Source organism: Centropristis striata, chromosome 16 (genome assembly GCF_030273125.1).
Source record: "Centropristis striata isolate RG_2023a ecotype Rhode Island chromosome 16, C.striata_1.0, whole genome shotgun sequence".
NCBI lineage: Eukaryota > Metazoa > Chordata > Actinopteri > Perciformes > Serranidae > Centropristis > Centropristis striata.
The window spans coordinates 20,553,255-20,579,414 of NC_081532.1; the positions used below are offsets into that span (position 1 = coordinate 20,553,255).

At 37.5% G+C, this 26,160-nt stretch overlaps 1 protein-coding gene across 1 annotated transcript; it reads right to left on the bottom strand.

Annotated features, from left to right (window-relative positions):
• On the bottom strand, positions 1-24,974 carry nol10 (nucleolar protein 10). The gene is made up of 21 exons (XM_059354027.1): positions 24,746-24,974; positions 22,996-23,041; positions 22,814-22,912; positions 21,914-21,991; positions 21,776-21,813; positions 19,913-20,049; positions 19,722-19,787; positions 18,601-18,661; positions 17,027-17,112; positions 16,693-16,771; positions 14,932-15,081; positions 14,685-14,751; positions 13,019-13,071; positions 6,330-6,456; positions 3,520-3,599; positions 3,313-3,411; positions 2,837-2,929; positions 2,182-2,358; positions 1,532-1,842; positions 1,229-1,331; positions 1-733 (listed from the first exon to the last, which is right to left on the bottom strand). Exons 1-21 carry the CDS (start codon positions 24,809-24,811, stop codon positions 569-571), a joined length of 2,181 nt encoding a protein of 726 aa, XP_059210010.1. The 5' UTR covers positions 24,812-24,974; the 3' UTR covers positions 1-568.
• Between the last annotated feature and the right edge of the window lie 1,186 nt (positions 24,975-26,160).

Consider the following 26,160-nt stretch of genomic DNA (forward strand, 5'->3'; position numbering starts at 1 on the left):
TGTTGTACCAAATATAATATAAAGTACAAGTGTAGTTAATCCAGTGTTGGCTTAACAACATACACAGTCATAACAAAAAGGATTAAAAATAATATTTGTTTTTTCCACAATCATACATTTTCTCGCCTCCATTAACTGAAATAGCAGGCTCAACTGAGACCACCTGGAAGAAACTAGATGCCTGAGACAAGACAGGTCACATTGAGTCTTTTCAGGTATTCATATCTCTAAATCTGTCTGGGGCTGCCCCTGCTAAGAAATTATGTATTCAAGGTACTTCTGGATAATTGCATATGCTTCATATTCACACAGGCAGCACCACAGGTAATCTTTTATTTATAATATGCTCTGAATTTGCAGAGAGCAGCTAAACACATGGCACAGACCACCCAGGAACGGGACACAGGCTTGTCTGTCTTAGTCTTTGTCACTCTCCGGTCTTCGATATCTCTATACAGCTTAAAATCTGCTTTCTTCATTTTAAGTTGTTGCTTCAACACCTTGACGTGAGTGGAAGACTGTGCCTGCGAGGCCTTTGTTATCCATCCAGAGATAAAGGCTGCCTTTCTCAGTATCGACCTCTCCCTCTCCCTCTCCCTCCTCCTCCTCTTCCCCTGCCGCCGCCCCAGCCTCTCCCGCGGCCGCTGCTCAGGTGTCCTGCCGATCTCCTCAGCTTCTTCCTCTCCTCGTGGTGATCCCGCTCTGCCTGCTGCTGCTTCCTCTGCTGCTCCGACTGCAAAGGAGGACAGAATAAGGCTTGATGTGTGTTCAGGCAAATAAACAAAACTATCTCTTCAAGTTCTTCTTTTTCTTCCTGTCCATTTATGCTCTTTTCTACTGTATATTGCATCATATACTACCATAAGAATGAATCCTTTCAGATTTTTCCTTTGTTAAAGAGGTTGCTCAGATGTTGCTTTTGTTTTGTATGTTATTGGTGGAATTTTTGTAATATGAAATTCCTTTTGCTTGTGAAAAATGTCGGTTTTACCATCAGTGTCTGCAGTGTGCAACATCAGATTTTTGTTGCTTTGATAGCCCTTCTAAAAATTTTTTTTTTTTGAGGGACAGTTTGAAATTAAAGCTTCTCCCTTGCACTGCAATGCACTTTCAGACCACCTTGGTGCATCCTCTCCACTTTGCACGATTGCCTGCACTAGTTGGTTTACAATTTGCAAAAAAGGGAAAAGCTGTTCTTTAAATGAATAAACAACAACCAACAGTTTACCTTCTTGAGAGTAAAGGTTAGCTGCTTGCTGCCCACTGCAGTGTCGGTCATGCTGCTGGTTCCAGAGTGTTCCTCTAACTTCAGACGGTCCTCCAAAGAAGTCCTGGAAGAATACACACAATTCTCAGACACAGTATACCAACGATATACAGGGCAGTCAGAGATTTGTGTTATTTGGATTTCTTCCATAACTGGACAGTTCAGGTTGTCATAAACAGCTGCAAACCCTAGAGCAGTCTGTATAACACAATAAGCCAGCACTCCTCTCACAGTTCACATTTAATATATTTCCAAACGACATACTTCTGTAGTTTCTGCTTGCGGGCCATGTCGTTAAAACTTCTGAACTCTTCCCCAGCTTTGATCTGATAATACTGCGGCTGACTTGTCTTCTTGCTCTCAGCCATGTTTGCGGTTTTCTCTCCTCCGTTCTGTTCCTTATCCAGCAGCACGGTGTTGCGGTCTGCTTCCTTCCTCTCCTGCCTCCGGCGGTCTCGGCCCTCCTGCCAAAGCAACCTCCGCTGCTCCCTCACCTCCTCCACCCAGCTCTTGTCATCGTCGGAGCTCTCATCGGAGCTGGCTCGCCCCTCTGGCTCATCGTCGTCTTCATCCGCCTGGATAGAGATGTTACAAAGTCATTGATGTGATGTTGTGCTGTTGGCCTCAGCCTATACAATGTCTAGAATATACAGTATGTGAACAAGAGAGAAACAGAGGCCTGGAGGAATTATGGGGCACTGTAGTCTAATATCACACTTGATTCACGTTCATTCAGTATTTACTTAGTTACACTTCTCCCCTCTAGCACAAAGCCATTAAATTATTTCCTATGACTTGCATCTCCTCTCATGTGGCAGCAGCTCAAAACTTTAAATCTTGCATTTGTAAATGACTGCAGGCTGTAGTTTCCATACCTGTGCAGGAAACGAGCTGACAGCTGAGTTCAGTGTTACCTGTTGGGAAGCGGCAACCTGCTGAGCCAGTAGACGCAGCTTCTTCTTTCTCTTTTCTCCCACCTTGGAGACGATGGGGTTGAGGAGGCGGAACTCTTCGCTCTGCTCGTCCACCTGGTAGTCTGGGTTTTCGAACATAACTTTGAATCGGTCGTCTCCCAGGACGCTGGGGAGAGCCTGCGAGTTTTGGAAAGTCGAGATGGGGAAAATGATGAGGGTTTGCCTACAGATGCTGTGGTAGGAAAGATATGCAGCTAAAGAAGTCAAAGAACTCAAACTTCAAACTTTAGATTTTTAATTTTCTTCAGCCAATTTCACTGAAATCTTATGAGACCTTTCTCTGACCCTAATCAAGTGTTTTTTGTCCCTAACCCTTCTTTAACCACAGCGTTGTCACACTATGAAACATAATTATTTTTTAAAAAGCACAGCAGTCAATGGAGTCCAGTGGGTATTTTTGGACTATTGGGCCACCGGACCCATATAGCCATCTGTTGGAACAATGGTATGTCGTATCAATAAGCAATCCCCCCCAGAAAGAACAGGACACAAAGAGCAATTAAAAACTTATTTTGTAAGTAATAATACATTCAGAGACTCTGGAAGTGCACATGGAGACATAAACACCTTGATTTAGAAATCTATGTTCTCCTACCTTGCCCTTCTTTTTCCGAGAAGCCAGCTCTGCTTCGTCATCACCCTCCTCCATCAGCTTCAGAGCCAGCTCCTTGTTCACCTTAGGCAGCTTCTGTTTCCGTCAGAACATATTGAACATTTGATTACACATACAGGAAACGGGCAGGATAATGCAATCAGCTTAATTTGTGAAGCAACACTCTCAACGACAGCCTAAAAAATTACAAAGCTAAAGTTTTGTTTTAAACTTTTGAGATGAATATGACAGAATGTGAAGCAGATTTTAAATGACGTATTAAACAACTTCACAAGCAGTTTAAAAAGTACATTTAACTCCATGCAATTAATGGATCTGATGCAAGTCAACGTCAAAAACGTATTGCAACAATGTGGGACAATGTGAAAAATATATTAAGAGAAAGTATAGATTAAGAGAAAAAATAATAGGTGAAGTGAAGTAATGGAAAGACGAGACTTTGTGTCAGGCCCTCTCACCTTAACCTGCACCCTCTGGGTCCTGGACTCCTCGATCTTCTGGCGGATCTTATCCTTGCGGTACTCCTCGTATGCAAAAGGATTTGCCATGCTTTTGACCTGCAGCCAAACCAAAGAGCATAACTGTCAAATCTAAGCAAAGCTCTTTGAAACACTCTTTTAACAGGGTTTTGATATGTAAACACAAAGCTGACACAGCAGTCTGACCTTGTGATACAGTCTGATGTCCATGAAGTAGCCGTGCATGTAGGCTCTCAGCAGAGACGACCCCACCAGGTGAGACAAACCTGACACAAGTAAGGAAAACACACAGTCAGAACAATAATCTGGAATTGGTAATATACTTTCATTAAAATGGACTAAAAATTCAAGGCAGGCATTTGTGAGAAAAAAAACTGAATTTATTAGATATTGTGGGCAGAAACATTTAAACATGTTTAGCATCTGTATGGATAGCAATGTCAGTCTGGTGATTGGTCGCTCAACCACTGGTTGAAAATTTAATTGCAATAAAATTTTGTACATTTTGCAACAAAACGTGTCCTATAAAATACTTTTACAGACACAAATTAAAATATATTTGGGTGCATTTTTCTAAGATTTGTAAACAAAAATGATTTATAAAATGTAAATGTCAAGCTATTCTCTATGGTCCCCTGCACGTCATGAGTTGTGTCTTGCGACATACGCTTGTTTGACGGGGGAGGGTCATCACTGGTTGGCCATATAGGGAGATGCTCGGCTCTACTTGGTGCGCTAAAACTGGTAATAGAAATGCAAATCTGTGCAGCGTGGTTTGGCACAGTGCGGACAAAAGTGGTGATTGAAAAACCCTACTTGATTAGTTCTAATGACTTTTATAATCCTGGGACTTGCATGTTAAAGTTAAAAAATGCAACATTCTCAAACGTGAGTCAGAGTTGCAAAGAAAGGATGCAGGCTTTCATATTGCAAAATGTGATGGTGGTATTTCTGGTGTATATTGCATTTCACATACTATGTATCTGAACATGCTGCATTTCTGGCATGCTAAATGGTGTGGTTGTACCGCACCCTTGTTCTTGTCGTTTTGAGGATTTTCTAGGATTTCAAATTGTATGAGAGAAAAAATAAGTAAAAAGAGAAAATCTCCACCCAAAGATGACTCACTCGCAGGTGTGACTGGGAGCAGCAGCATGGTTAAAAAGGTATTGCGTCAAAGCTTGAAGGGCGTGAAATAACGGAAAAATAAATGCACAAAAGTGAGAGTGTGTAGATAGAAGAACATAAAGAGTGTTGAGTAACCTCCAGGATCTCCCCTCAGCGTGGTCGGCTGCCTCAAAGTTACGTAACAGGGCCACATTACACACAGCTTCTGTAAATCAACACTGCTGCTCCCCTCCCTGCTCCCTCCTCTCCTTTTATTTCACCGCAGCCAACCACCTTTCTGCTTCTTGTCATTTGATCTCTTTACTGCTGAGCCTGCATTCCAATGTTCATTCAACCCATCCAGGCCCTACTCCCCCAACCATCCTTACTTCCACCCCCCCACACACACACTTCTTTTCTTACCTAAAGCCTCTCAATCGTTGATGCATCACCAAATCCACTTATTGAAAGCAACTTTGGGTTTATTTTTATGTAAAGTCACTAACAAATACTGCAAGTTGCCAGTTGTGGTTTTTGGGCTTTTTTCTAGAGTGACTGCTAACTATATTTCTCCTGTTTGTCTCAACTATACATGTCTAGGTCCTCATGTTGCAGGATCCATTTCCAACCCCCGTTTCTCTGGTCCTCTCCTTTCCACATACACAGGTGACTCAGTGGGAGATATTTCTCAAATCAATGTCACACAAGAGTTTCTTTAACTACTTGGCTAATAATGCCAAGGACTACGCAACTATTTGAAAAAGTAGTGTGAGAAAGAGTGGATTTGACCTCATGTTTGGAACGATTTCTGTAAGTGTGAATTACAGTTGCAAGAAAAAGTATGTGAACCCCTTTGAAATGACCGAGTTGTCTGCATTAATTTGTCATGAAATGTGATCTGATCTGCAACTAAGTCCCAAGTATAGACAAACACAACATGCTTAACCTATCGCCATGCAAACAATTATAAAATGTCATGTTTTTATTGAATATATCCATAAACATTCAAAATGCTGGTAGAAAAAGTAAGTGAACCCTTTGGCTAATGACTCCATTAAGACCTTATTGGAGTCAAGAATTAGCAAACGTGGAGTCCTAAAAATGACATGAGATTTGAGTGAGGTGTAGAGATACTTTGATCTACACCAAACACTCAAACTTTTTGAATCATTAACTATTCACAAGAAGCTCATGTGTACCATGCCTCACAAAAAAGAGAGCAATTGTAGACTTGCATCAGACTAGAAGGGGTTACAAAGTAATCTCAAAGACGTCCGGTATTCCCCAGTCCACAGTCCAAACTTCAATATCTACTCCTCATTTTGTAATACTTTTCACATATTTGTCTGTCTATTTGCTTTTGTAAAACATATTTTAAGTTGTAAAGAGACTTTATAGACACCCTGTATAAATAGAGATGGCCCAGTATGTGTAATATTTTCAATGATAGTTAAAAAAGGGCAACAAGACTTGTCCAGTAAGTTATATTTATCATGTATGTGTTCCTCTTTTATTTGTTTTCTTCAGCTTTTTGTAATGTTGGTAGGTAAGATCACCTGTTTGGTCTTCTCTCAAGTCTTTTCTTTTGTGCCTGTTTCCATAGATATGGTTGCTTTGTTCTCTCATCAGATCCGGCAGCGCTGCTCAAGGCCTCTAGTTAGGTCGTCTAGCCAACTGTGCAAACCCCTAAGGCGGCAAAGTGGCTCACACTGATTTATAGTTTTGGGTTTAACTTTCAGGGCTGGGATTAAATTCCCTCTTTGTACAGTGATCTCACTTTGCCTCTGGACTTTCAAACTAAACAAGTGAAATTGTGTAACTCTGAGATTTGTTTCCAAGTGCAAGAAGGTTTTTTGTCAGGAGGAGAAATGAGGGCAACAAGGTCTCACCTAGATTTTCCAGATCCTTCCGAGTTACAAACTTGTAGTCATCGTAGACTGTGCTCTCCGGACTCTCCTCCAGCTCCTCTGTCAAGTTATCAAGGAAGGAGCACCACCGAGGTGCAGGGCCCAGGGCCTAAACACACACACACACACACACACACACACACGGTTCAGATGTGGACCTTTTGATTAAGTATGAAACTTGTCATGCATTTGTTGAAACAAAAATAGACGAACTCTCCAAGCTCATGTTTCCATTCCTGTGTGAAACTAAAGCTGCGAGCAGCAATGAAAGGGCCATCGCACCTTGCTGCACGTCTCGGGTCATGACGGGGTAGATACAGTTGAAACCAGAAGTTTACATACACTATATAAAAAGACACATGCTTTTTTTCTTCACAATTTAGCGTCACATTAGTCAGAGGGTTATGCCAGCCAAGTTTGAATAACCTCTGGTAAACTCTTGAGAAGAAGTTAGAAAAATTTGTATAAATTGCACAAATTTCAGAATGGCTGACTTCCGTGTGGATGGACCTTCTGAACTCCAATGATAAATATGTCCAAAAATGATGAGCGCGATGTGTGCACCAGACCGGATGAATATGGAACCTACTTTTAATGCCTTCCACACTTTAGGAGGCGCTATGGAGCCCGAAAAATACGTATGATTGCAACAGTTGGATATTCTCTCTCTGATGTGTGACCAAGTTTTTTAAGTTTCACACAGGTGCCAAAAATGCATTCAAATTCTTAAAGTAATTAGGAGCTCTTAGGTTTCTGTTCTGATAAAATTGATTAAACAGTATTTGTTAATTCCTGGGACATCTGTCTGCAGCTGTTTGCAAGTTATTGATTGAGGGGTTTGTCCTGGCAGCAACCTGTAAATGACAGCCAGGAAGTGCCCCTCTTTTTCACCGAAATGGAAGAAAAATGCTTAAATTTCACCAGAATCACGTGTTCCCGGTCAACATCCTCAGTGTGTAATGTTAGTCAAGTTGAGTAATTTTGTATTTTCTGCCGTTTGTCAAGGTTCAAAATGTTGTTTATCTTTGCCAGCTGCATTTGTGATTAAAGAACACACCAGTGTTCGTACACTTTAGCAGTGGTCAAATTCAAGCATTTTTCAAGGACATTCAAGATCAATTTTCAAGCTTTTACAGTATCTTACACCTGTTGTAAATTGCATGTTTTAGATGAGTACTTACATACTAAAAGGGGGAGATTTCACTTAACCATACCAACAGCGATGGTATTACATTTTTAGGAGGAACGGTCTTCATTTCAGATAGGCTACTCATTATTTTTTACATTGAAGATATGATTATCTATAGTCTATAGATGGATATAGTCCGATTGCAAGAGAAATACAGTAAGAATTTAAAGCATTGACAAGCACTTTATGCAAAATCCAAGCTCTTTTTAAACCTTGAAAATACAACATTTAAACTGAAGCATTTTCAAGGATTTCAAGCACCCCTACGAACCCTGACACACTGACCAACACACAGAGCTGTGTCAGGATTGACTAGTTGTGAGTAAAGTAGATAAAAGGTCCACTTACAGCTGGAATCAATGGATTAACACACTTGTCTTATGCAATAGAGCAAAGTCAGCATTTCTGCTTGCTCTGTGGAATGTGTGCATGCCACATAGATGATGACGTCATTCTTTAGGTGAGCGTAGGGCTGATAAAGCTCTGAGCTGTCCAACAGAGATAATCAGAGTTGTGTGGAGCAGTTTTCTGATTCAGGACATTACAGTAAGGTTTGATTCCTGACCTGATCTGTTTGCACATTTCTCTCAATATATTGTCTAACTGTTTGGTTAACCCTCTGAACTCCAACAAACCATTTCAGGGCATTTTTGCTTGTTTTACATTTTAGTGACTGTGGCCTTGTATTTAACTTCATTATTTGACCTCTCTAAAATCAGTACAATCGTGGCTAGAAGTAGGAACAACTCAAAAATGTCTTTTGTGCAGAATATAGTCCTAATAACACTAAATAAAATAAAACAAAAGACAAAACACGTTTTTAAAAATTGGAATTAAATGGAACTTATGTGCAACACTTTTCCAAGTGCCCACAAGTGCAATGAATATTAGAAAAAAGAATTGGGTCCCCACATGTGACACATATTGAACTATTTCCTTTTTTTACAACCTCTACTTACGACCTGTCCTCTCCTCTCTGCTCTGTGTAAACAGCCTGCAATTCTGTCTGATTTTTATTGAATATTTGTCACGTGACTGTTCGTCTCAGAAGAATCAATCATGGCTTCACGGTGTCGCTGAGGAGCAGAATTTAATGTTTTTAACAGGATCTAGTTATTCAGTTAATTTAATTTTTGGCAACATTTTAAATGAGACATGCAGAACAAAGTGATTTTGACAGAAATAAGAAATATCACAATTTTAACCTTTGTTCAGTTAAATAAATGTAAGACAGTTGTGAGAAATGTATGTTAGAACTTCCAAAAGCACAATGCCAGAAGAAACTGGACTTAATTAATTAGCAAAACCGTTATTTCAGCTGTAGATTCAACAGCTAAGTTGTGTAGGGCTGAAGTTCAGCATGTGGAATTTACCCATTTACACAAAGCAGAGTCTAGTTTACTGTACACACATCACCATAATCACACACAATATAAAATCAGAGTCACAGGACAGTGTGTTGATGATAATAATAATAATAATAATAATAATAATAATAGAAACTGGCAACAATGATCTGTGACCTAAAATAAAAATGGGCCCATCTTTAAACATGGCTCCATCTTGAAGGGACAGCTTGGATTTTTTAAAGTGCGGTTGTATTAGGTACGTAGCAAGAAGGCGAAGCAGACAAGGCAAGGCAAGAAACAGACTACAGACAGGGGCCTGTCACAAAATGGAATTTAACCACCTAAACAAAGGCCGACCTTATGCGTAGGAACATGGAAATTCTACGGTTGAGCAAAGGTACTGCCAAATGAAACAGCTACAAAAATCGGTGGACACAATGGCCCTCAATTATCAAACGAGCGTACGGCAGAAAGTGAGCGTAAAGTGGGCATACGAACATTTCTACGCAAGGCTCGGCATTTATCAATTTGGACGTAAGCGGAGGGTACGATCAGATCTCAGTCTGCTCTCAGCTCGTGTACGCAAATTTGAGTCAGTGTGAAGTCCACACGTCTGAGTCGGAGAATTGATCTTTGACTATTGTATCGATGCCTGGAGCTGAAAAAACTCTGCTGTGTTTTATTTTTAATGGTGACAAACCAAAACATGTTTAGACTACATCATTTATCATAAAAACATAATCTAAAATAAATACACCCTGGGACCTTGAAATTCTTTAAGAGTACTAGCCGAGGATATTAAATATTGTTGTCTTAGGGTGAACTGGACTAAAAGTGAGCTGATGCCAGTGCGATGCAGTGACCCAGGTGCACTAGAACATACTCCATTCAGATTGGCATGTGAGAAATTCACATACTTGGGGTTAGAAATTACAAAGAAATATAATAAATTATTTGAAGCTAATTATGTGGCTATATTAAATAAGTTTAAAAACAAGCTGGAGTTCTGGAAAACCCTTCCTATTTCCTTGATTGGTAGAGTGAATGCAGTCAAAATGGTCTGTCTCCCTCAGTTACTGTACCTCTTTCAAAATGTACCCATCTTCCTTAGCATAACCTACTTTAAAAAACTAGATTCTATGATTCCTTCATTTATTTGGAATCACAAAACACACAGGATCAGAAAGGGGACATCTGTGCAAAAATAAAACAAACGGTGGGCTGGCCCTCCCAGATTTTGTCAAGTATTATTGGGCAGCAAATATCCGATGCATCTCCTACTGGCTAGATGAGACTGTTGTGCTCGCCAGCTGGTTGGACATGGAACGAGAGGATTGTTTTCCCTATTCGATCGGTGCTATTGTGATGTCTCCCATCCACCTTAAAAAGTCATGCTATAGCTACAACCCAATTATACACAGCACTATTCAAATCTGGAGGAAAATATCAAAACGACTCAAACTTAGGAAGCTATCCTTTATACTCCCAATATCAGCAAACCCATCATTCACCCCTTCTATAATAGATGGAGGCTTTGATAGATGGAAAGAACTTGGACTGCACAGTGTGGGTGATCTGTATGTTAGTGGTTCATTTGCGTCATTCCAACTACTTCAAGAGAAATATGGTCTGTCAAAAAGTGAATTTTTTAGATATTTCCAAGTCAGACACTTTGTAAGGACACATCTGGACCATTTTGAAAACGCCACCCCTGACAAGCTAGACAGGTGTCTCAGAGATTGCACGATGGAGAGGAATGCAATTTCAGTTGTATATGATTCATTTCAGGAGCTAGATCAGGTGAACACGGATTACATAAAGGAAGGCTGGGAAAAAGAATTGGGTATTGAGATAGCAGAGGACATATGGAACGAAAGCCTGAGATATATTAACACTTGCTCCCTGAATGCTAGACACTGCCTGATCCAGTTTAAAACTCTGCATAGGTTGCATTACTCAAGAGTAAAACTGCATAGAATATTCCCAGAAATATCACCCATCTGTGAGAAGTGTAACCAAGCAGAGGCAAATCTACTGCACAGTTACGCACTATGCCCCAAGTTAGAAAATTTCTGGACAGCAGTGTTTTCATTTTTCTCAAAGGTCTTTAAGACTACATTACAACCAGATCCACTCTTGGTCATACTAGGGGCATCAGGGAGCACTGGGAACCTACAGAATATACAGCGCCGCCTTCTATCCTATGGTCTCCTCTGTGGGAAAAAACTTGTTCTCCTCCATTGGAAAAAAACGGAGACACCTACTTTCAAAGCTTGGTTTGACGGCACTGGCTCTGACTGAAACATTGCACCTTGAAAGGATTTGTTACTCTCTTAGTGGTAGGTTAGAAGACTTCAAGAGGATGTGGCAACCAATTATTTCTTTCTTAAAACAGGATGTAGGACAAATTGAGTAGTACTGGGTGGGCGGGACGGGGTGGGTCAGGGAGGGTGTTATTATTTATTTATTTATTTATTTTAATATATGTAATTGTTTACATATTTTTGTATACTTTTTATATTTTTCTCACATTTATTGTTTTTCATTTATTGCTTATTTGTAGGACACCTTTGTTACTTATAATGAAATTATGAAGCATTGGACAAACCAGAGATGGATGTATTTTTGATATACTGTCTGCTTCACAATAAAAATATTTGAAAACATAAATATTGTTGTCTTCTGTTAATTAGCGTTATCCAGCTCCGACACCGGAGCGTCGACGTCTCCTTCACCAGCGGTGCTGCCTGAATATAAACATTTCCAATCAGCGCTGCCACACACTCCTCTGACTGGGACATCATTCTTAGTAAATGTAAAGAGATTAATAATATCTCTCCATCATAATAATAACAATATTTGGATATCATATAGGCTATTAGGCTTTATATATCACAATGTATAAATTAAATATTCCAACCTTGCCAGGAGTTTAATGGTCCACTACTCTGCTGACAGCACCACTAATTTACTTCCTTTTCACTTTTTATGCTGCCAAACAAAAGTAGTTTGTTGTGTTGCTCCTGTCAGACATCAGCGTTTCACTTTCTGCCTCTGAGAAATTCCTCTTCTTTTGGAAATAAAAATTACTCAAAACATTATTTACCTCCTGGCTGCAACCAAAAAGCTGTGAAAACTTTAAGTCTGTGCTCCAAATGTAAAATATTCACCAAACTTGTTTGAGTATATAACTATAAGTACTTTTATTTCATAAACCTCCGTCGCTGCTTATTTCTGTAATATGTCTATATCGCTACTGTTGTTATTTGTAACAGTGCACTTTGCTAATAAAGCTTTTGACTTTAGGGGGAAAAATTCTCTTTTTGGCCGTATTGCGCCCTTCGGTGTCGTAAACTCTCGAGGCAAGCCATCTGAATCGGGTATATATTAGGGCGTGGTATTTAAATAACGCTTGTTTCGAGCCGCCACATTTATCAACAGCTGATCATTCTTATGCTGTGATTGGCAAGATACGATCGTTTCATAAATCACACGTGGACCCTGTCATAAGACGAAATATACGCTCAGATCTGTGCTCGTTTCTATGCTCGTTTGATAAATGAGGGCCAGTGTAAAAATAGCATGCACATAAATGGGTATAACATTTTTAGGGTGGGCTCTTGTTTAGGTGGTTAGAATACGTTTTGTGACAAGCCTCGTCTGCAGTCTGTCTCCTGCCTGAAGTGCATCTGCTTCCCAAACTAGGAACGTGCAGACCATCATCTACTAAACTGTGGGCAAAGTACCTAATAAAAAAAAAAATCCAAACTATCCATTTAAAGTTTTGTAAATGCATCTTGCACGGTTTGCACAAAATCCGTCCATGTATAGACAGGAAGACATATAAACACCTGGCAAAGTCCTTAAAACTGCTTCCGTTGTAGTTCCAGGAGCACCTTCTGACATCACAAACAATAGCAGTAACCCACCGTTACGGCTGGTCATAAACCGCACACACACTCTATTGCCATCTCCTACACATGTGGTTTCACACCCGGATCACTGAAGCTTGTATAAACAGCTGTTTCGTAACATCAAACATCCTTTACAGCACAATAAAAATGTGTCTCAGACAAGAGCGAGCACCTGATGAACAGGATGTGGATGTGACCTGTAAATGTGTCTGCACTCACCGGGATGTAGAACGTGTTCATCTTGGGATCCTCGTTGGCAGTGAAGAGCATACCTGACAATGAGACACAGGATGCAAAACAATGTGAGGATGGAAGCAGGGCAGATATTAATAGAGCCCAGCTGTGGGGGAAACACTGGATTTAGTTCCAGTCATGTATATTTGAAGTCAGGCTGGGCGGTTAATCTGATTTGTATAATTATGGTGATGGAAAAAAGATGAAACGATAACTGTGCAACATTCTGTTTCACAATGATGCACTCGTTTTGTAATCTAACTGATTTTTATTAATTGTTTTTACATCATGCATTTAAATGCATATATATTAATTGATTATATATGTATTATTTATTCTATTTATTTATGTAATTTATTTTTCTTTAGTTGAATTACACAGTATCTTAGGTTCCATCAAACTTTTTTTTTAGAAAGTTCAAAATGCAGGATTTTTCCAAAGTGAGTAACTATGTTAAATAATCCTGATCTCAATATTGACAAAACTAATTGTGGTTATGATTTTTGCCATATTCGAGCAATTTAAAGGTCCTGAAAAATGACACCAGTCTGTGAAATTGTAAAGGCAGGTGGTGAAAATATTTTAATTTGCATATCCTAAGGCTAAATTACACTTCTGTCCAAAAGATGAAAAGGGAATTTGAAAAACCCATAAAATCTGTAAGGTAGCTGAAAAAACAGCATACAAATGTATGAAGACTCTTTCAGGATCAAACCTCAATTAAAAAAACAAAACCTTCAGAAGAAAAACTCTGAAGTTGAAACCAAATAATGATTTAAACTATGAGTTTAATGTGAAAGTTTAACTTCAGTTTTGTTCCTTGTGATAGCATGCCATGAGTGTGTGAACTCTACTGTTAGATGTCACCCCCTGGTGGTGAAAGATGGCTGCACGAATACCAGAAGTTCTGACTCATTTTCACTTTATAGTGTCTCTGTTCATCTCAATACACTTTAGAGTTACTATTTATGTCAGTATATGTGGTTCTTTTAATGTTTTTTTGTATATAGATCACATTTTTTTATGTATGGTATTATATTTTTATAAAGTTGCTTTCCCATGTTTCTCCTCTTGTACTTCAGCTGCCACTGACACCTAAATTTTCCTGCATGGGACCAACAAAGAGTCCGACAGATATATCGCTTGGCACATATTATTGGCTGACATTGGCCTATCAGTATCGGTGTATGTCGTCCAATAGTGCCGTTATTAAAACAACAATTTACTCAATATATATAATGCAGAAAATGTTGCTTGACGTGATTTAGAAATGGTGTTAGCTATTGTTTTTCTTCTTCTTTTTATATAAAAATGTAACAATAAAGACATTTATTTAGCCATTTATTTTATTCCTATTTATTCTTTAGATCCCCAGTTATCATTTATATAATTGGCTGACAATGTAACACATCATTTGTATGATGTAAAATAATGTTGAATATGACTCAATAAAGTTTTATGTTTGAGAAAGTAGCTCTCTGGGCACATTTAGAGTGGTGAAAAATTGGTGCACAATGTTTTCATTCCAGCTCAAAAAAATTACTATATCAGCCACAATATTGGTTATTGATGAATTTCCCCCTCTAAAATCAGTATTGGCATCTGTGTTGCTCGGGCTCTGCAATAATTTCACAAACTTATGTGTTCTCACCTGATTTAGGGTAGATGCAAACATCGTTGATGTTGGTCTGAGGCTGTATGGAGGAGAAGGCCTTGCCCTGTGGTGGATGGATAGATAGATAGAAACTATTAATATGAGATAAAAGGCATCAGAAAGAGTCTAGACAGATGCAGAATGTCCCATCCTGATATTAGTGTCTGTGGAAACAGTCCTCAACACATCATCGCTCCCAGGCAGCACATGTTAGGTTTTTAAACAGGCTTTTACTGAAACTTACAGTGTCTTTGTTCCACATTTTTATAATCTTGGAGTCAGCTGACACAACCAGCTCCAGCTGATCGTGGAAGTTGAGTGATTTGATTGGCAGATTGTAAAAGTGGTCTTTAACCAGCAGCGGCTGGCTGGAGCGCAGGTCGTACATCAGCACCTGTAAGACAAAGAAAAGGGTTGAAAACACCACTGCAAAAGAACCCTTGTGTTGTCTTAGGTGTCAAAAATGACCCGCATAGAAAACCCCCTTAATGATCTATTTTTTTACTTGAAATTTGCATGTTCACACGCACACTTGCTAAAAAATGATGTTTACACCTATGCAGTACCTTCAGCGAAAATAATAAAAATAAACCCCTACTTGAATAGAACAAAAAACAATTATGACAGGCGTGTTGTAATAAAAACAAGTGGATTGCACTGTAAAGAGGGTTTGTGATGAGTGACAGGTTGTTTCTTAATGCAAAATAGATTTGGGTTTCAAAATTCAATCAAGCTGCTTTACGTAAGCGGTTAAGTGAAGGTGGGTAATTTCAGACAACACAAGTGTTGGTTTCCAAATGATAAAATGCAATACAAGCTGAAGATGTATTCTGTAACATTTTATGATTACCCACTGCATCTTTCATCATTGAACAAATGGCTACATCACAGCCTGACCTTTTCTGTCAAAATCAAGCTTGTGTTGAGAACAGTGTCATTCAGAGAAGGGTGAATGACGTATTTGTGACTCGACTAATCTCAGGAAGAAGAGGCAGAATTTCACGCCATGTGGGCAGCTGAGTTTACAGCTACAACAAACGGAGATGAAGTGGAGAACTAAGTCATAGATCAGTGTTATAGATGTCTGACAGACATGCCATCAGGAATGATGTCAGTAGGACTAATATTATCAACACACAAATTACCACCACAGCCTCACAACAGTGGAGGGATTTTTCATGGAAAAATTTTGTTTGATTTTTTATAACACCAAAACAAAAGTCCAAACAGACTGGATTACACCCTAAGTGCTGGAGAGTGTGGCCACTGTACGGCAGACCACACATATATATTCTGGGGTTGCCCTACCCTTAAATCTTTTTGGGATGGGGTTCGTTATACTATCTACTATATACTATATATACTATATACTATATATACTATATATACTACTATACTATATACTAAGTCCTTGGTTATGACATTGAATTCTCCTGTTTGTCCTTTTACTTGGGGAACGTGGACTTGGAATTATCTAAGGTGGACAGATATCTTTTGAAACTTTTCATGGCAGCAAGCAAAAAGGCCATAACAAGGTGCTGGCTTCGGAAGGAACCTCCCACTCTCAAGGGATGGTCAAACATAGTTACCAACATTCAATGTATGGAACGGTTGACCTTCAGTTTAAGACTGCAAAAGGACAAAGGAGATGCTTTCTGGAGAAAGTGGGACAATTATATGCAAAGAGGAAACAACCTGTCTTGTATTTGAAACACTTTGTTAATGACTGTAACACTATCATAGCCTGTAATAATTTATTTGTACCCCCCTGTCTTTTGCTGTTTTTTTAATGTCATACTGCTATTGGCAACGGGTGTATCTATTGTAAAGCCATTTTAGTCACTTACTAGTTCAATGTATGGTATGTGTGTGAAAACTTGATAAAATAAAGTAAAAAAAAAAAAGGAGTGATGTCAGGCAGCTGCAGGCGGAAATTGTAAAAATATTTCCTGTCACACTAATTTCAATTATTAGCCCAACATGTAGTGTAATGTTTTTGTCTCACCTGTCCTGTGCTGGTGCCGACTGCCATGGTGAGGGAGCTGTTAAACTTCAGCGCACTAACCGAGGGCAAACTTTGAACTCTGTCAACAAAAACAACGAGACACAAAGACAGAAGCATGAATTATTGGTCGATATTGTTGCCGCTTTGGGACAAGATGAAACTGTGAGTTAGATAAAAACTTTCTGAAGTATACAACAATGATGCACAGTTTGCAGCTTGCTTTCATGCAAAGATTACAGGCAGTGGACAAAAGTGCCATGTGGCTATATATGCATCGTCAGACTGGCATCAGCTGAACTCTTGTGACATCTCAGTGTGGCGGCTCTGTACTTACTCTGCTCCCTCAGCGAGACTGCTCAGGGCGCAGTCCAGCAGGCCCACTCTGTTCCGGACGCGAGGGTCCCAGCATTCAACCCTTCCCTGGTGATCCAGTGGGAGAGGAGTCAGATAAATGCAGAGTTAGGAAACGCACTGCCAAAAAGTTGGACAAAGACAACCTTCCAAACTCCATACGATCTGCTGAATCCATCTCAATTTTCAAAAAGAGGCTGAAGACCCAGCTCCTTACTGAATACCTACACACATAATCAACACAAAAAACAAAACCTGCACTTACGTCCTAACAGGACTCAATGTAATATATGCCACTTATTCTTGTGTTGTTTCTTGAATTCATCCTTGCTTGTGTTGTATGATCTCTCAAATGTACGTTGCTTTGGATAAAAGCGTCTGCTAAATGACATTGTAGATTGTAGATATTTAATGTTTAAACTGATATACATTACTGTTTGTTTCTATTCTGAATTTGCTGCCTGCAAAATGTTCATAAAGTTGGGACAGGGGCATGATTACCACTGTGTTACACCGTCTTTTCTTTTAACAACAGTCAGTATTTAAGAACTGAGGACATTGATTGTTCAAGTTTTGAAAGTGAATTCTTTACCATTCTTGCTTAATATACGACTTAAATTGCTCAACAGTCCGGGGTCTTTATTGTAGTATGCAGCAACGAACTGTGTTTTCTGAGATTTACAGATACGTTTTTATTCATTTCAGTATATATCAAGTATAAGTACATCAAGTATATATCAAGTATTAGCACAAAAACATTTTCCCCCTTTTTACCCCAACCTCCGGTCCCACAGTCAGTAAAGTAAAAGCATAACAAAGAATATTTTCTTGTTTAAAATCACGTGTGCACACACAGATATTAAGAGGAAGAAAATTGCAAATGCAGTGAGACTAATGTTACACACGTTTACACACAGAGGCTTGGAAGGAAATAAATAAATAAAAATAAATAAAATAAATAAGGATAAAATAAGAAAAGAAGATTAGGGGGGGAAAAGTGAAATATAAAATATAAATAAATAATAATAATAAATAAAAATAAATTGAGTTTACACATATGGTGGCTCAAAATGAGGCAAAATATATTCAGTGAATATCAATTTGAATTTTGAGTGTGATTCTTTGAATCTTCCTTGATGTTATGGATTATAGAAGGTGAAATCCCCAAATTCCTGCAATAGTATGTTGAGAAACCAGTCTTCTCTTGGTCCTATCCTACTTTATTTGATTTAAACAGCAATCAAACTTTTTTGGACTCAGGGTTGAAGTGTAGGATATGTCTAAGCATATACTAAAATGTACGTAGCAATTAATGACTACACACAAACACAGTGGCATACAGAGCGGGTAAGTGAGAAACAATGGAAAGTGTTTACTAAAGACACATTCAAATGTCAGGTGGGAACTGACGTGGTTAAAGCTGTCCAATTGTGACAGGATCACCAAAGATGCATTTTATTGCCACGTCTGAACATGACCACACACACAGAGTCACACTTTCACTTGTGTGATAATAACCCGTGCCTCATTTCACACACAGCCTGCTATAGCACTTACCTCAGAGGTTCCTGTGGCAAACAAATGATGGACAGGATTGATGTCACACACATTGTTTTCCCTAAAAAGTCAAGAAAAACAAGAACCATGAACATCAGCTGAGAAGAATGACACCAAAGAACTTGCTTTGCCGGTGGAAACTTTTGCAAATTGACAGGAGGCCAGGGGCCAGATATATATAGATTAATTAGCCACCCACTGCCATTCGCAGTAGTGATTCTTTATTTTTAAAAAATAAAAAAAATAAAATAATAAAAAACACATTCTTGGTGTGAATTAACCCTTTGAACCCCAAATAAAAACTGTCTCCTACTGCTAAACGTCAGCCAGGTACGAGAACAGAGAGACCGACATTCACAACATATTCTGTCTTTAACCCTCTGAACCCCAATCGATCTCTTTTTTGCTTTTTTTACTCACTGTGGCCTTGTATTTTACCTGCCCTGCAGTTCTATGGAATCAGCACAATCATGGCGAACGTGGGAACAACAATTCAAAAATGTCTTTTGTGCAAAATAACAAAGTTATAATTTTATACGTCACAAAAAACAAAAATACTTTTCCAAGTGCCTATAAGTGTCATGGATATTGGGGGAAAAAATTGTGTCTCCACATGCTATATATATTGAACTATTTGCATTTTTACAACCTACTTGGAACCTCTCCTGTCCTCTCTCCTCTGCTCTGTGTAAACAGCCTGCAGCTCTGTCTGATTTCTATTGAGTATTTCTCACATGACCGTTCTTCCCAGCAGAAATTCATGTTTTTAACAGGATCTAGTTATTCCAAACAGTTTATTTTTGGCAACATTTTAAATGAGACATGTAGAATAAAAAGTGACTGAAAGTTCAAATTCTGAAAATTTTTACAGTTTATTTTTATAATAAACGGTGTATTTTTGGAGATTTTTAAAAGAAGACATATATTTTAAACCTCAGGGTGGGTTGGTGGGGTTTATGTGATTTAATTTAAATGTCATTTAAGTCTAACTGACAGACTTTAATGGTACAATTTAAATACAGCTTTCAACTGGCTGAATCCAGAATTAACCACTTACTTTTATTGGACAATACAAATATCACTGCACATAAAAACTATGTATAACACTTTGTTATACTTACACTGCATCAGTCTGAAGTGAGTTGAGGAAGCGTCCTTGTTCCAGATTCAGTCTGAACACCTCAGAGCTGAAATGAAAACAGAAACATTAACAGTGACACTCAATCAACTTAGGCCTCAGACAGTCGAGGGATAGATCTAAAAACATGCCAGAATCTATCAATCATATTAGCTTTAATACAGTCATAATTACCTTGCCCCGACAAAGAAGAGATCACAGGACGGGTAGTGGTAAGAAAAGTCACGTCCAAACTTTGGTATCCGTGTCTTGTAGTAGTGTCCGTGCTGAGAGTGGAACTCTACGTATCGGTCACAGTGCAGAAACACCAACTGTGGAGACAAATAACAGATAAAAACACATTGTGACGTTAAGACAATAGCACTGAAAAGCACAAGGGTTTGACACATATTATACAGAGTTTCGTACAGCTTTTTAAGAGTAAAATTCAAGTATTTTTAAGGACTTTTAAGGTACCTATACCAGAAATATCTAAAAGCCTTTATAATCATCTAAGTTGTAACTATATATGAAACTATAAAAACATAACCATTCATTCGTACCGACAGCAATCAATGCATGTGGACACTTTTCTTTTGCTATTAATATTAACTTAATATATAAAATATATGAAGATGAAATGCCAGATAAGATTGAAAATCAAGCATTTTTCAATGAGCATTTTTTAAATTCAAGCATATTCCTAACCTTAAAAATATAATGGTTATAATTACACATTTTCCAAATGTTTAATATGCTGTACGAACTACGGACGCTGTTAATAATATTTCCATTTTCATAGTATAATTAATAAAACAATAACACGCTTTGACATTTATGAATAACTGTAGAGACGAGAGGTTTTTCCTAATAATAACTTCACGTGTACTGATAATGAGTGTTGCCTCTTAACAGAACCTTCACCACCTTTACATTGTCTATATAAGGTTCTGCTGAAAAAGAACAATATAGTTACTTAATTAGCTATATTCAATATTAAATGTATGAGGTAATCACCAAAAGTTCAGTCCATTTAAAAACGACTTTTCCATCTAAAGACTGCTATGAACACTTGGACAATTTGGTGTCTATTTCTTATTTTATAGGTACACCATTTTTTGAAAGCCTCACATAGAGCCGGACAATACAACATATAAATAAAACCTCGATCTTCTATCAGACTAACTTGTATACAACATTTTGGAAAGCTTTAATTTTAAATTCATAAACTCCACACATTGATTTACATGAAACTAGCATGTGTATGTGAGAGGGAGATTGAGTCTCCTGCTTTTGATACATAGATAAATGATAAAATGTACATGGAATATCTCTACAGAACAATATGGAAAATTGCAACATCGCATATAAATATATGTATCTATATATATATACATTGCAAATGTATTAGACCACCTGTCATAAAAATGATAAAACATAAATATTTTAGAAATCTTCTAAAAACTTCTTTAAAACTAAAAATGTTATTGTTATTTATCTGGCAAATAAAGTGAATTGACCTTTTTATAGCCAGATTTGAGCCGACTCACTGGGCTTTCTCTGAGAAATCAGAAATTAATCAACATAACATTAAACCACTTAAACTATTTTTTCTGTGCAGGAATGCAGGAAAATAATTATAATTTGACATCCTAATCAAGAAATAATAATGTGCTTTTCTATTACAGGTTGTTTTTTTTGTAAAACAGTAAATTTGAAAATGCATGGATAACAATAATAATTATATTTTAGCATTACAAAAAATACCATTTGGGTTAAAGAGTTAGTACATACTGGTGTATTAACCATTACAGAAACATAAAAAATGATTTTGGTAATTACTAATGCTGTTAATTTAGGACAGATGTGGCACAAACTGGTGGTCTAATAAATTTGTTAAGCACTGTAAATAATATTAAAATATATTGGGTATATACAATGCACGTGCACCCTTAACCTGCACTTCATTTTAAACGATGGCATAACAATACTATGAATTTACAAACCATGTGCATAAATAATAACACAGTTCAGTGCAAGAGGGCCCCAGTGTCTTACCTTAGAGTAGTCATCAGACAGGATGTCAAACGCCACAACTATGAGAGAGGGAAAGAGAGAGAAAAGGAATTCATCAATTTAGACATCGAGGACATGTGACTTACATGCAACAGCAGGTAGATGTGTCTACTAACTTACCCTCTGAATCCAGACAGCGCTCGAACTTCAGGGACAACTGGTAGGTGTCATAGCAGCGGATCCTGGGTTTGTACGTGCCTGAAATTAATGTTAAAAAAATGTAATGATCTGATTAATGTCATTCACACTTTTAAGGAAGGTTTGCTAAAGCAGGTAGGCAGGTACACGGTGGCTTCACCTGTGGCACACTAGCAATCATCAATCTTTATTTCAGAATCACAGAAGGGTCCATATAACTGAAAGAGTATTTTGAAAATGTTGAAGTATCCTCTCATCTACACGCCAAATGACCTTTCGACAAGGATGGCAGCACTCTTGGACAGGGCTCATATTTCTGTTTGTTAAACTTAATTCTCCCTTTTTGACATTTGCTGCTTTTGCAACATTTTGTAAATGATTGAATGTTATTTAAAGCTGTACAATAAAATGGGAACTGTAAGATGCCAATTGGCAACAAGGTAACTCAGTGTTTTTTGTGGAACAGAGGCACATACGTAAATCGCCTTCAAAATAAAAGCACTGCAGTTGTATTAATTTAGAATTTCTGGGTAACCTCACGTGCCTAATGCCCAGGTCTGAGATGGGCCTGGTTCTTTCTTGGTCAAAACGCAGCTTTAAACCCCTTAAAATAAAGAGGCCTTCTTGACCCCCTGTGAACCTTTGGCGGACCCTCATGGGGTTTGGGACACTCAGTTTGAGACCCAACATGAATGGAAGAAATAGGCTAAATAAAACAACAGATCCGTTGGAGATTTAAATTTTGATGTAGTGTCATGATTAAACTTCATGTTAACCTTGATGTTTATTTGGCACTCTGATTAACAAGAAAGTGTAAAAATGGGGCTCAGTATCATAAAGGTTGCTGACCCCCGGCATAAATCTTTCCATAGCTCCTCTTACCTGCTGCCAGGACGAACTGACCGTCCCTGGACACTTTGATAGAGGTGCACACTGTGGGCATCTCAAAGTCCTGGATGAGCTCAATCCTGCGCTGGATGTCTGCGGGAAAAAAATCAAAAGAAAAATCAGAAAGATGACATACATTTTGAAGACAATTGACCTGTCTGAGATGCTCAACTCACCGACATCTTTCTTTTGTAACTGTCTCTTCTTCCGATCTGACAGCCACTACATGAAACAGATTAAAGATGATCAATAACTGGTTACTTTTACATTAGTCACTACAGAGTCAGATGTTGTATATTAGATATCCATTTGTATTGTATGTTATATATAATTCATGAATTTCTAGGATAGGTATATCAATAATTACCTTTTATTTTTATTTGGCATTGATTAAACATAAAAAAATATTATATTAATACAAATTTAGGATGATTAATTAGTGTATTAGGTTCACATAAATAGGAAAGCAGGTTAAAATGTTCTAATAACTTGTGAAGGGGTGAGAATGAATACGTTTATACTTCTTCTCACTCCTTTCCCAACATGTAAACCAAGGATGAAAACTTATTTTTTTGCTTGATGCTTTTCATTTTCTGTAAATACTGCTTGTTCCTATGATCATTTCTCCTGTTTTTTTTATATGTTTCTAAATCAGTGGTGGAATGTAACTAAGTGCATTTACTCAACTACTGTACTTAAGTACAATTTTGGGTATACTGAGTATTTCTGTTTTATGTAACTTTATACTTTATTTACTCCACTACATTTAAGAGGCAAATTTTGTACAATTTACTCCACTACATTTAGCTCACGGCTTTAGTTACTTTTCAGGTCGAGATTTACCATAAAAAAACATTATTAGGTTAAAGTGCTTAGACTTTTTCTTTTAATTAAACCTCATAACATTATATTAAGTAGTTAAAATGAGCCCTATCTTTACAAAAAATAAAATGCTGCTTACATAAATGCACCACTACAAATGATGTAATAATAAACAGTGCTCAACAAATGTATTGGACCACCGGTTTGTGCGACAGCGGTCCTAAATTAACAGCATAAGTAATTACCCAATTTATTTTTTTTATGTTTCTGTAATGGTTAATACAGCAGTATAAAGAAGATCTTTAACCAATATATTTTAATGCTAAAATGTAATTATTATTACAAAAACTGTAAAAAAAAATATGAAAGCACATTATTATTTCTTGATAAAGATGTCAAATTATAGTTATTTTCCTGCATTCCTGAACAGAAAAATGAATTGTAGTGGTTGCATGTTCTGCTTGATTAATTTCTGACTTCTCAGAGAAGCCCAGTGAGCTGGGTCAAATCTGGCAATAAAGGGTGAATTCACTTTGTTATTTGCCAAATAAATAACAATAACATTTTAGTTTTAAACAAGTTTTTTGAAAGATTTTTAAAATTTTCTCGTTTTTATGACAGGTGGTCTAATAAATTTGTTAAGCACTGAATTAAGAATAAATATACCAATCTGAGTGGGGCCATTCTGCATAACGAGGACCTTTACTTTGGATACTCTAAGTACATTTTGATGCTGATACTTTTGAAGACAGGACTTTTAATGTAGTGGAGTAATTTCAAAGTGTGGTATTAGTAGCCTACTTTTAATTAAATATGGTATCTGAATACCTTCTTCGCCACGGTTTGAAATACATTGCCAAAGAAAAAAAATGTATAATAATAATAATAATATTCAGGCCTCAACTGAAGAGTCGCAATTAACTATAGCTAGGTTTGTTCCTGTATTTATATGAAACGTCCTATTAAAGTGGTGCGTTAAAAAAAGAGAGAGTGAATTGACATTTTCACAGTACATACTATCAGGACTAATGTCAGCTATGTTAGCTAGCTAGCTTGCCTCAAATCAGTGACTTTCTAGATTATAAAACGTGCCGCGCGTCTTACCTCTGGAAGAGACTTTCCATGGCTTAAATTATAAATCTTCACGTCATTCACACTCGATATCTGCATTGTGGAAAGTGAACAAGACTCCGGTCAGTCATAACACTGTTACTACACACCGGTGAACTGCACTGAATCCACGTTGTTGCCTCGGAGCAAAACACAGGAAGTGAAGATGAGTTCACCGAAACGGGTCCGAGTAGAAACCACACTGACTGAACACAGTTCCCCTTTCTCCTCTACAAATCTATTCTGTGGTTTAACTTATTGAAAAAAAAAACCCCAATATAATTCTTCATACAACTGATAATACACGACAATGGGTTCATCTTTATTTTTTACATGCTTTGTTAAATAGCCTCATTTCGACTTTTTTTCCTCAACATTGTATTTCAACTTTATTCTCGTCATTTCGACTTTTTATGGAAGTGCTTAATGATTTTTTCCCCCTCCCTTCATTATTTTTTCTCTCCTACATGGCCCTTATCCTCTTCCGTAACTGTCACTGTCACCTTTAAAATTTAAATTAAAACCGCCTGCAAATTACTTTTTACGACCGTTTTCAACACCTGCCATACAAACCAGAAAGACTACGCATAAAGACAACATAAACTAATATGAGCAATAAATTTAGCATTGGAGGACGTAGGATATAACGTAATGCTATTTTGCAATATGCTAACCCAATGTTGTATTTATGCTACGGGTTAAGTTTTTTGCTGTATTTCTCATGGGCTGGGCAGTATGGACAAAAAGTCATTTCGCGTTATATTTAGGATGAATATCGATATACAATATATATCCCGATATTTTTATCCTAAAGTGAGAGCAAATGTTCAGTCAAAGTCAAAGCCAAATACGACATGTCACAAGTAGTTTTATTAGAACTGTTTATTTAAGTGAACATAAATACTATATAACAACAGGAGTACCTTTTTTCTAAATCAAAGCTCCATAAACTGCACATTAAATAAATAAAAAATCTTAAATAAAAATACCCTGTGAAATAAAATAGGCCAATCTTTTTCTGAAATAAATATATTTATACGAAAAAAGAATAATGAACATTACGAAATAACTAAATATGACAAACCCTCGTAAGGTCAGCATTTATATGTAAAGAAAGAAAAAAATTGAGCTATATCGATATATGCGATATGGTCTAATTCCATATCACATTTGAAAATATATCGATATATTTTTATATCGATATATCGCACAGCCCTACATTATACATGAACATACCAATTTAGGCATGGCAAAAAATAATGGCATTTCTTAGTATCTATAGAGTGAATATATATATATATATATATATATATATATATAGAGAGAGAGAGAGAGAGAGAGAGAGAGAGATAGATAGATAGATAGATAGATAGATACAAATAAGGTGGAGCATGAGTAATATACAATAA